Raw genomic sequence first — 11,873 nt, 5'->3', positions numbered from 1 at the left:
ATGCTTGGAGTGGAGCTGCTTCTGGCTCCTGCTGTTGCTCGTTAAATGAAAAAAAAAAAAGGATCCGTCGTTGTATAAGGAGCCTTTTCAGACCCTATAGAGCGAGTGAATGAGTGACCCAGATCAGCCTGATGTAAGTTTGGATAGTGCAGCCATACTTGAGCTGCTTGACTATTGCTCGGTAACTTCTTGGTGTTTTGCCAGTTTGTTAGTGGGACTTCAGACATCTCGCCATGGCAACCGTGTATAAGACGACAGTGCGACAGAGTGGTTTAAAACCAGCACTGCTCAGCTTTGGACAAGAGACAGCAGTGGCATGAGAGCCAAAAAAAGAAAAGTTAGAGAAAGCTACACCAGAGGCAGAATTTATGTTGCCTAAATCAGGGCTGTCTGATTATTTACAGCTCTGACTCACTGTCTGGAATATTGATTTGAAGGCCCAGTGAAAGAACGTCTTAACTTTCTTAATGTGATGTCACTCCTGTGGATACACCACATTTAAGGATTATTATAAAGTCCAAAGCAATGGAATATATGTTGGGAAGAGTAATGTGATGTAAACTCTTTTTTTTTGTTTACACCTGCAAATACAGGATACTGTCACTATTAACTATTTTCCAGGAAGCTAAAGTTTCCATTTCAAACCATCTTTTATGTGTTTTGCCAGTCGTAAATTATAACAAAGCCATTTTTTTCTCATCCTGCATTTTTCTTCGCTGTTCTATTAAAGATGTCATGAAGTCTTGAGATGTAAAAGCAACAGAAGAGATTTTCCTTTTATGGCCAGAAGTCATATTTTCCTTTTTTCCCTGAATCTTTGAGTGTAAAAGTTACACCAGGTGGGCAGAAACTTTAAATTGTTTTATAAATCTTGCTGCAATATACTTTTTGACCACCGTTGGCAGCACTGAGTCTAGTGCTTCTAAGCAGAGCTCCAGTTGCTACAGTAAATGAGGACATTATGTGCTACTTTGAATTTTACAAGGACTGAAGGGTTTATATTTCTAGATTGGTCCAATGCAGAAGGAATGAACTGAGCGCCAGAAATAGATGTTTAACTCTCAATGCTTTGCAGAAACGTGATATTAACATGATGTAACAATTGCAGAAACATCCGTCATCCATCATCCAGCTGCTTATCAGGGTCCAGGTCATGATGGCTGCAGGTTAAACAAGCTGAAACTTCTCAATACATAAATAACTACTATTCAACCGGAATTCTACTTGTTAGAATCATGACAACAATTTATTTACCCGTCCTGCTTCGTCTTATGATGAGAACTTAAAGTCCAACACATACACTGATGTAGATTTATATCAGCGGATATATCAACCTGATCGGTTCATGTGTCTGTTTCTGGCTAGTGAGGCAGCAGTTTGTCAGTCGTCTGTTCATATATGGTTTTTACATACAGAAAGCTTTTACACAGACATGACACAACAGCATTACTGAGTTACACAATACAGTTGTGTGATTACGTCATTTCTTCAGTAATAAGTGTATAAGTTTAAAATTCAGTGATTGCATCACACTTACTAATCCTGTTACTTTCACCTTTTAGAGACTCTTCTTGTTTCTGGTCTTATTGATCATATATTTGGTGTGAATCGATCATCCTCTCTGAATACATTTCTCTGTCGATTCAAACACTGGATATGATGATGTATATTAATGTAAAATGAAAAAAAAACAAACATGCATACTCAGCAAAACTTTTCAAAAGAGGGACGAACCCTCTTGAACCTTTTTTTACTGGAAATACTTGTGTAAACACTGCGGTACATACAGTACATTATATAAGACTTGGGCAACATAGAAGCATTAAATGTTTCCAAAAATGGGTCATGCATGGTCAATGAATCTCAAACTGTTTACACAAAACTCATGATAAAAACCCACCAGAGCTAACAGACAGATACTGGTGAACCTGAAGGATTCAAACTGTTAAATAATAACAACAAACATGGGAAATACAGGATTTTTTTTTTCTCCTCTACTTTTAAGTGCTTGTTACGCACTTCGGTTCAGTCAGTTCAAACATCTCACAAGTGAAAATAATTACATCTCAACAAATCATTTTTGAATCTGTTTGAACTATTTTCAAACAGATTTTTGTCTTCTTTACACTGCCGTCCCACTGTATAACCTGACACAGTTTGGTCCCGTTCACATAAAACAGACCTGGGTGAGATTAACATTTAAAAAAAAAACAAAAAAAACAACACATTATATTATCCCAATTATCCAAGCATGACTTCCTCCTCCAACATTTCAAAGTGTTCTTTCTCTACTCAGCGGGAGGATGCCGACGTTTTCATGATGAATCCGACGTGGTGTGAACGCAGCATGAAGTCCTTCTCAAACAGATGCTCGGAGAAGAGCTGCTTCTGGCTCCTGCTGCTGCTCGTTAAATGATGGAAGGAAAAAAAAAAGTCTTTTCAGACCCTATAGAGCGAGTGAATGAGTGACCCAGATCAGCCTGATGTAAGTTTGGATAGTGCAGCCATACTTGAGCTGCTTGACTATTGCTCAGTAACTTCTTGGTGTTTTGCCAGTTCGTTAGTGGGACTTCAGACATCTCGCCATGGCAACCGTGTATAAGACAGTGCGACAGAGTGTTTTAAAACCAGCACCGCTCAGCTCTGGACAAGAGACAGCAGCGGCATGAGAGCCAAAAAAAGAAAAGTTAGAGAAAGCTACACCAGAGGCAGAATTTATGTCGCCTAAATCACGGCTGTCTGATTATTTACAGCTCTGACTCACTGTCTGGAATATTGATTTGAAGGCCCAGTGAAAGAACATCTTTATTTTCTTAATGTGATGCCACTCCCTCAGCTGGGTCCAGGTCCAGGTGGCTGCAGGTTAAACAAGCTGAAACTTCTCAATACATAAATAACTACTATTCAACTCGGGATTCTACTCGTTAGAATCATTTCAATGGTTTCTTTTTTCCCGTCCTGCTTCGTCTTATGATCAACACTCAACTGAAAGCAAACATCTACAAGCTTGACTGTCTGTCTGCAGGCTGCCGAACATCTCGCAGCCACGATACGACATAAAGAAACAAAACACCGAACTGTCAAAATCAACAGCTCTGGTTCAACCGTGACATAACGTTACAATATTTAACACAAAAATTAGAACATTATTTGCTGCAGCCTTTTTCAGTAAACAGGCAGCAATGTCAAAACAACAAAAACAACAACAAAACTATTCACAAGACAATCTATATCTCATGATACACGATAGCATTCTTCTCCCAGCAAAGCTTTATATCCTGACAGTGTGCTGCAAACAAAGCAAAAAAAATGATACAACAGACATTCCCCTATGCCTTCATATAAAATAGATTTAAAGAGTCACCGAAGCAGCGACGTCAGATTACACACAAAACACATCAAATATTTAACCCATGCATCTCTGATATTAATGCGTCCTCCAGAAATCTTGAATCTCCAATTTTACTGACACTGTTCCCTTCTTCCCTTTTACTTTGTACTGTATCTTATTGCTGCGTCTCCTTTTGTTGTTCTCCCAAAAACACAAAATTGTAAAGTAAGAATGTAGTTTTGGTTATTGAATCCTTGTGATTTAATAAAAAGCAAGAGAGAAAGACGGCAGGAGGCGGAGCTGAAGATGCTGACGTTTTCGTTGGGAATGATGAGGATGCACAGGATGAGGAATGAGTATATTAGAGGAGCAGCTCAGGTTGGATGGTTTGGAGACAAAGCAACAGATGAGACGGGAACAAGATGGTTTGGACATGTGCGCAGGAGAGATGCTGGTTATATTGGGAGAAGGATGCTGAAGATGGAGCTGCCAGGCCAGAGGAAAAAAGGAGGTTTATGGAGATGGTGAGGGAAGACATGCAGGCGGTTGGTGTGACGGACGAAGATACAGAGGACAGGAAGAGATGGAAACGGATGATCCACTGTGGTGACCCCCCAACGGGAACAGCCACAAGAAGAAGAAGAAGAAGTAATTTCAGACGTTTGTAAGTTAAATTGAAGCCTGAAGTCAGAAATTTATGAAAAATGTAGATGGTGGCAAATACCTGGTAATGTGATTAAAATAATAAGAATAATAATAAATACCTGAGAGGGAACAAAACTGCAATATTTTAAACCTTAAAAAGAGTTAATTTGGTGATGCAAGGTCTCTGGAGGACAATGAGGTTTATCACCTGATATATAATTGATATGTTTTCAATGTCATGGATCTGCGATTCTCAACTGGTTCCGAGCTGAGAAGTTTAAACTGCTGACGTCTAAAAATAAAGATTTTTATCTTTGTTTCAGTCGTGTTTATATTTGAAACAAAACAAATGTGCAAATATAAAGATGTCTAGTGTTTCTCTGTAGCTGTTGTCAAGGAGAACGAGAGCTTCCATCTGATTGGTTATAAATCTAAAAAGCAATGGCAACCCCCCCCCCCCAGTACCCAAATACACAACAATACAAACCGCATTACAGTCCATGATACAGTCTGATCCACGACCACACAGATATATAAGGCATGTTGTGGTAGTTGTGGCGGACAGATAGCTAGCATTACTAATAGTGTGTGTGTGTGTGTGTGTGTGTGTGCGTGTGTGTATGTGTGTGTGTGTGTGTGTTTATGTGTGCGTGCAGGCGGGTCACTCCAGGCCGAAGCCCTCGGCGTTGGAGATGGCGATGGTGAGTTTGTGTTTTAGCTCCTTCCTGGTTCGATACGGAGGCAGACAGATCTGATTGAAACAGGTGTGAGAGATCGGCAACCTGAAGAGAGAGACGGAGATAAAATAAGCTTTAAGGCTTGTTAGCTTAGTAGTTAATGAATGAAAAATGATGCTGTGTGGCAGAAAAACTGTTTTACCATCAGTGAGTTCTGTTACATTTTTATGATTGACACCTATAGACGTGTGTGTAACTATGGAGTTGTTACTTAGAGTTATGTTGTAACTTATCTCAGTGGTGCAACAGCTTTCTGATCTCTGCAACTCAGTAACTCTTTACATCATAGTACAGATTCACTGTAAATAGTAAGCTTTACGCTGCGTGTGTCTACTGTCCTAGTTCGTCTTTTTTATGCTAATGGTTTTGCACACGGAGCCAGTAAAACACAGTCTTCATCTGCTGTACACTCCTTAAATAACTTTGCTGCTGTATCAGACGGAACGAGTCAGTTCCAGTATTAACGCTGGCGGTCGACCATCGAAATCTTCCTCTAGATGTTCACTAATGTTTGAGCTTCTCCTCTCAAGCTAAAACCCTGACGATGAGCAGCTGAGCAGATGATCACAGGTAATGCTGTGGTAATGTACACTGGATTAATAGAGGACAGTAACCATGGTAACTGTACACAACAAAAATGGCGAAAGCCTCAAAATGCTTAGAAGACATAAAAATTTAAAATGCATGACAGAAACGAGAATAAAATATCTTTACAAACAAGAATCAAATGACTAAAATTTGACTAAAACTATCAAAGTCAGGCGCTAAAATCAACAATTAGGTGCTAAAAGGTTTTCATTTAACAAGCAGATGCACGGCTGCAATAATGAGGTAACAAACTATATTATGAAATCTGAGCTAAAATAGTGTCAGTATTCAACATTCTTGACTCATACGATCTGTTAATTGTTTAAATGCCACATGACGACGTGACAAACGAAAAATCTGAATAACATGCTGGATATGAAATTATACCCAGAGTGGAATATAATTAGTATGAGACTGACAGAAAAACCCCTGTGTGTGTGTGTGTGTGTGTGTGTGTGTGTGTGTGTGTGTGTGTGTGTGAGAGAGACTGAACAGCAGTAGGGCAGCTTGTTCCGCTCACTGACCCAGATTCAGCTGTTAAAGTTCAACAATATATCTTATCTGCTGCTATGATATGACAGTCAGTCAAGTACAACCCACACCACTGTTTAGTAAAGTATTAACAAACACCTCAGATCAATAAATCAGAAAGTGACAAGACAGACGGTGTTTTCTTCCTCTCTGTGGTGTAACGACACTTTCTGTCACATTACCGTATTGGCTGGAATATAGGACAATATGTTATGCTGGAAGTTAAGAGGAAGAGACTATTAAAAATGAAGTGTTTGGTTAGTTCAGTTTAACCTGCAGGAGTTTCTTAAAGGATCATGTAGAAGACAGTAACCATGGTAACTGTACACGACAAAGATGGCGACAGCTGTAGCCTCAAAATGCTTAGAAGACATAAACATTTTAAATGCATGACAGAAACGAGGCTAAAATGTCTTTACCAACACAAATCAAATTTCTGTCACATTACCGTATTGCCTGGAATATAGGACAATATTTTATGCTGGAAATTAAGATTAAAAAGAGGTTTTATATCTGAGGAGGAGACTATTCAATGTGCATAAGATCAGATATTCTTTTTGAATGTAGAGAGTATCTAGAGAGTGTTTTGCAGTGTTTAATGTTGCTAGGCTAGCAAGAACAGACTGTTTATAGTGAGTCTGTTAGTCTGTCAGCACTCAGAGTGTTTGGTTAGTTCAGTTGAACCTGCAAGAGTTTCTGAGGGATCATGTAATGTGTTTTTCTGCTGTGGAGGATATAAATTCATGACAAGTGAAAACCAGTCTAAAGCATCTTATGACGTCTTTTCTGCAGAATCAGAACACGGACTGAATCGTCTGTCGAGCCGCCAAGAATTAAAAGCTGGAAAATACTAAAAATGCCAGAAAAAATATTTGTGATCGCTTCCAAGAGCCGGACAGGAGAGAATGTGACTGATATACAAGCTAAACAAATGTAGGATTTACGTTCTGCTTTGATGAAAGTATTTCACTTTTATGAGATAAAAGGCTTTTATCAAAAAAAAAGTGGAGGTTGTCTTATATTCAGGCCAATACGGTATCTGTTTAAAATATCTAAAGTTATGTTTAAGACTCGTTGCCACAAAGTTCAAAGTAAATGTTTAGTTTCTGAGCATCCGTGTGTGACTGATATGTTCTCAGTTCAGGGTCGAGTTTTGGTTCGGTCGGTGAAAACCTACCAGTCAGTCGGAACCTCGATCTTGGAGATTTTGAAGTTGAGGTCGGCCATTCCTCCGACGGGAACGCGGTCGCTTCCTGTGGCGAAGTGGAGGAGCTTCTTCTGCAGCTCCAGAGGGAAAGCCAACACCACGTCCCAGAAACACCTGGTCAGACACACAGACACCGCTGTCATACAACACACAAGTATGATCACTGTTAGTCACATGGGTCCTGTTTACACCTGGTATTAACATGCGTCTCCACGTGCGTCCTGAGTGACCACATGTGATCCGATCTCACTTTCCTGCACAGACAGATTTCTGTTTTCAAAGACCAAATTCGTTCATTATTTGTCCAAAGCTGAGTTCAACTTGATAAATGTTCAGGATATATATAAATATTCTGCGTCGAGAGAGGGAGAGAGAGAGAGAGTTATGCAGCTGCGTCTCTCCGTTCAGAGACACTATGAGCATTTACACACAAGACACAGCAGCATAACTTCATTGATTATTTAAATCTCCGACACGCCGACAGCAGCGGTCAGGATCTAATGTTAATTAATGTTCTGTGTTCTTCTACACATCCAGTAGATCAGCTGTTGCACACACAGTCCAGGTTCATACAGTGAAACTGTTTGGAGTAAAGCAGCAGTCATCATCCTGATAAATCCTGAACTCATCAAACTCGTTATCAACTCCACAGGACAGAAGAAACCAGCAACGTTTAGCTCCTGAAATATTTTTTTTTAGACAGACAAGCGAAAAATTAATGATTTAATTTATATTCTAACTGTCAACTGGGGAGGGAAACACAGGAATAATTTGTTTATCCTGTTATCAAACAAGTTGAACATCTTTGGACGGAGGATCCTGTGTCCGGTCTGCTGGAAAATAGAGGAGGTCAGCTGAGTAGGCGGTCCTTCAGTGTGGTCCAGGACACATTGTGTTTACACTACTTAAAGAATGTGGTCCAAGTGATCGGATCTCAATCCGTCCTCGATGCGTCTTGGGTGTGTTTACACTTGGATTTAGAGCTGTCCACTTGTGATCGGATCACCTGAGACGCATGTTAATACCAGCTGTAAACATCACATCATTCACTTCATCCCAACATGAGCTCAGTCATCCCGTCTGACTTTGATGGAGTGATGTTGCTGTTTTCCAGGAATACAATGTTATCATAACTGAAACTATGAAGCTCAAGATATAATTAAAGGAAATCTTTCAGTCTACACTAATTCGGATAAATGTGAAACGTCAACAATTAATCTGCATTTTTCATTAATTAAAAAAAAAGTTAAATATTCTGCAGAACGGATGAATCTGAGAATGCTGGAGAAGGAACAACTAAACTGTGTCACTAAGGCTTAAATGTATGTCTGTCTGTCTGACTGTCTGTCTGTGTGTCTCAGACAGGAACACCAGAGTTGTGTAACGAGCCTACAGCTGCTGGTTTGGCAGCTGTCAACATCGTGCTGAGTTGTGTTATCTGTGGTTGACGAGTGTCGGCTCATTTTCCTTCCCGACTGCACTGAAGGGCATCTGAGTGTGACGGTGTGAGTGTGTGTGTGTAAGATAGAGAGTTACGCTTCCTGTTACAGAGTCGATGCCTCTCATGCAAACACTCGAAGGTTAAACACATTGCAAACTATCTGTCAGAGTTAAATAACAACAACAAACAATGTTTCTTTTATAGCAGAACTCAATTCTTCTTGTATATTTAATTTAATACTTTATATCATTTGCCCTTCATGATAAAGAGACTCTATCTTGCTGCCTGCTGTATCTATAAGTTTGGATCCTGTCAAAAAATGTTTATACTTTTTTTTTGTTGTATTTTTTTAATCAGGAAATTGATCCTTCCTGAACCTTAATCCATTACTGTTAGTTGCTTTTAACTTAATGACACCTCAGCTGTAGAGGTGACGAGTCAGGAAATGCTGATACGCTTTTGTAAAAGACAAATAAGAAGATTTTAGGGTTGAATGTCTTTATTTCACTCTTCTCCTGAAAAATCTTAAAACACAGAAAAGTAGATAATTCATCCTTAAAATGCAGTTTATTGAAAAAGTCTGATGTTCTACTCTTTCATATTTGTTATATTACGTGGTGACAGTTTCTTTTAAAAGTATTCTAACTTGGAAGTGGTGGAAAAACTGGGTGTTTTTTTTCCTAAGAAGGAAAAGAAGTCGCCTTTCATGTATTATTTGGAGACAATACAGGGATTTCAATTCTTGGGAATCAGTCCTCGTCATTTTTTGGAAGGAAGTTACAAAGAACCTGTTTTATTGTTTAGGTATAAGGAGTTATTCAGGAACAGTGCCTCATGAGATCAGGTAATTGTTTATATGACTCTACATTCATTTTTTATAAAGTGTCCAGTATGTGAACTTTCTGGCCCATCTGGTGAGTCTAAAAAGGAAAAGGGAGGTAGTTTGACTCACAGTGTGTGCAACATGTGTATTATTTATGGACTTCCTGTAGAGCAGGAGCTTGATCAGTTTGATGAAAACAGGAAGTGCAGTGCTCCTACCGTACGGTGGAGTCGGTCTTGCTGTATCCTTCGTACTGAGCAGCTTTCTGCAGAGCGCTCATGTCGAGCTCCGGACTGCCGCACACCAACATCTCCACCTCTTCCGGCCGCAGCAACTGTAAGACGGATGTTACATACACACAGCTGAGGTTTAATAAACCAACATCAACATGCCTTTCAAATGTACCAGATATCAACATTAATAAATAAACATTATACACAAACAAAACAAAAACAAGGTCAGCGACAGTGACAAATAACTGTAGAGCTGCAAGGATTAGTTGATTAATCGATTAGTTGCCAACTATTTTGATAATTAATTGATCATTTGTAAGTCACTTTGGAAAAAAATCAGCATTTTGTTTGGTTGGATTTTCACCTTTACACCTTTGTGTAGTCAAAGATAGACGTTTCTACTTTCCTGCAACTTCCACAACATAATAAAAACAACAAAACAGACAACAACCTCTTCATAGATGGTTCACCACATTAATACTCTGGTAATATAATGTATACTATGTATACTAATATCACTTAACCATAAAAAAAAATAGGGATGCACGATATTATCGGCACGTCATCGTATCGGTTGATAAAAGCTCTAAAATGAAATATCGGCATCGGTGAATTCTACTGATTATGAGAGGCCGATATGTCGCCTTCTCCTCCGCCGCCTGACTGCGCTTCCCTCGACGGACTGTTTCCCTCTGACGGTCCCGGTGTTTCCTCCGCAGGCTGCACTTCACTCAGCCGCCCATAAGACGAGCTGCTTCTTCCCACTTTAACCTGAATAACAAACCGGGGCTCGGTGCTCCGGTTGGATCTACACGGAGAGCCGAGGCTAACGTTAGCTGGGTGGGAAGTGGGAAGAAGCAGCGGGTCTGACGGGCAGCTGAGTGAAGCGCAGCAGCCTGCGGAGGAAACACCGGGACCGTCAGGGTGAAACAGTCTGTGGAGGAGCTGCTAAATTCGGCTGCACATATAGGGAAACGCCTCGGCTGACAGGATGTATCACTCTGTTTGGAAAAAAAAATCTTTTTGGTTTATAACGGCGGTTGGCAACCAGCGTATTAGGTGCATTACCGCCACCTTCTGCTCCGGAGTGTGGACCAGAGATTAAATCCTACACATTAATCCTGTCTGTCTAATAAACTCAATGAAAACTCTACTGCTGCTCCCACTTGGCAGGTTCATTAAAGTTTTAACACTGAGCTCCTGAACTCCAGTCTTCCTCAGTTCCTCCTTCATATATTGTCTTTCTTTATCATACTTAGTACAATCTATGCTTGCATGCATTATAGTCTCCTCAGCCAGCTGGTAAAAATATGTGCATATATCAGTATCGACATCGGCAATCGGCCACAGTGAGTTGAAAATATTGGCATATCGGATATCGGCAAAAAATCCAATATCGTGCATCCCTAAAAAAATTACTTTCATCTACAAGAACCATGATATCAAAGACACAAAATGACAAACAGTAAGTCAGGTTTTATTTCCTGTGATTCACTCATGAGTGTGAATTTAAATCAGTGCAGGAGCCGTCACTTACAAAGAAACCTACTACAGAGGGTTCATCACAGAATCTACATACATTGAATGGCGTCTGCCGACGATAAATAAAAAGGTTTTTGATTTCTGAGATGTGAGGTTAAGGTTCAGCTGAATTTCTTTTCAGCAGAATTTCCGATTAAACACAAGAGAAGTGAAATGCAACAGTTGTTTCCGCTGCTTGAATGTTGTAAAGAGTGACGTGTGACAGCATCACAACCAATAACTGAAGAGGGAGGAACAGGAAGTCTAGCAGCTGATAACAGGAAAATGTGTGCAATGAGTCAGCTTCATAGGGCATACATGAAAGTCTGAATTTCTTATTTGCAGTTATGCAAAAATTCCTGAAAAGATTTTATAAGTCCAACGGTCACGTAACTCACAATTTAAAGGTTCCCTGTGGAGTTTCTGACCCCTGGTAGCTTTATGGAGCAGTTTATAACTAGTAAACATGGACGTACACAATGTGGGAATACTTAAAAATCAGCTTTGCAAATAGTTTATGAGGGAAATTCATCCAACAGTTTTGTTATAGACCTCAAGGATACACACAGTACATTATGTTCACACTGAATGTAACGTAGCTTCTGTTTATTTACAAGAAAACTCATCTTTTAATGTCTTAGATGCTGAACACAACATCACATCATATATATCATATCGTTTTTTTTTCAAAATAAACATAATGATTTTAAATATTTAAAATGTATGTTCAGAGATTGCAGTGTATTGCCAGCTGGTACGACCCTCACACTGAGTTTGACCTCAATGCACACACACACACACACACACACACACACA

General features: G+C 39.7%; 1 protein-coding gene across 2 annotated transcripts in view; it reads right to left on the bottom strand.

Moving 5' to 3' along the window:
- Positions 1 to 1,701: 1,701 nt before the first annotated feature.
- The window catches only part of hectd2 (HECT domain containing 2), a 60,345-nt gene continuing 50,173 nt past the window's right edge, over positions 1,702 to 11,873 (bottom strand). The window contains exons 20-22 of one of the 2 annotated variants that reach the window (XM_044372058.1): positions 9,522 to 9,637; positions 7,010 to 7,153; positions 1,702 to 4,758 (exon numbers count right to left, since the gene is read on the bottom strand). In XM_044372058.1, the coding sequence (XP_044227993.1) occupies positions 4,638 to 4,758; positions 7,010 to 7,153; positions 9,522 to 9,637 (381 nt within the window). In that variant the 3' untranslated portion in view covers positions 1,702 to 4,637. Of the gene's footprint in view, positions 4,759 to 7,009; positions 7,154 to 7,818; positions 9,401 to 9,521; positions 9,638 to 11,873 lie in introns of those variants that run through there. The other variant, XM_044372059.1, reaches the window with a different exon arrangement.

The sequence above is a fragment of the Thunnus albacares genome, chromosome 14 (genome assembly GCF_914725855.1).
Source record: "Thunnus albacares chromosome 14, fThuAlb1.1, whole genome shotgun sequence".
NCBI lineage: Eukaryota > Metazoa > Chordata > Actinopteri > Scombriformes > Scombridae > Thunnus > Thunnus albacares.
The sequence above is the reverse complement of the archived record's forward strand: the minus strand, read 5'-3'. Positions and strand labels throughout refer to the sequence as shown.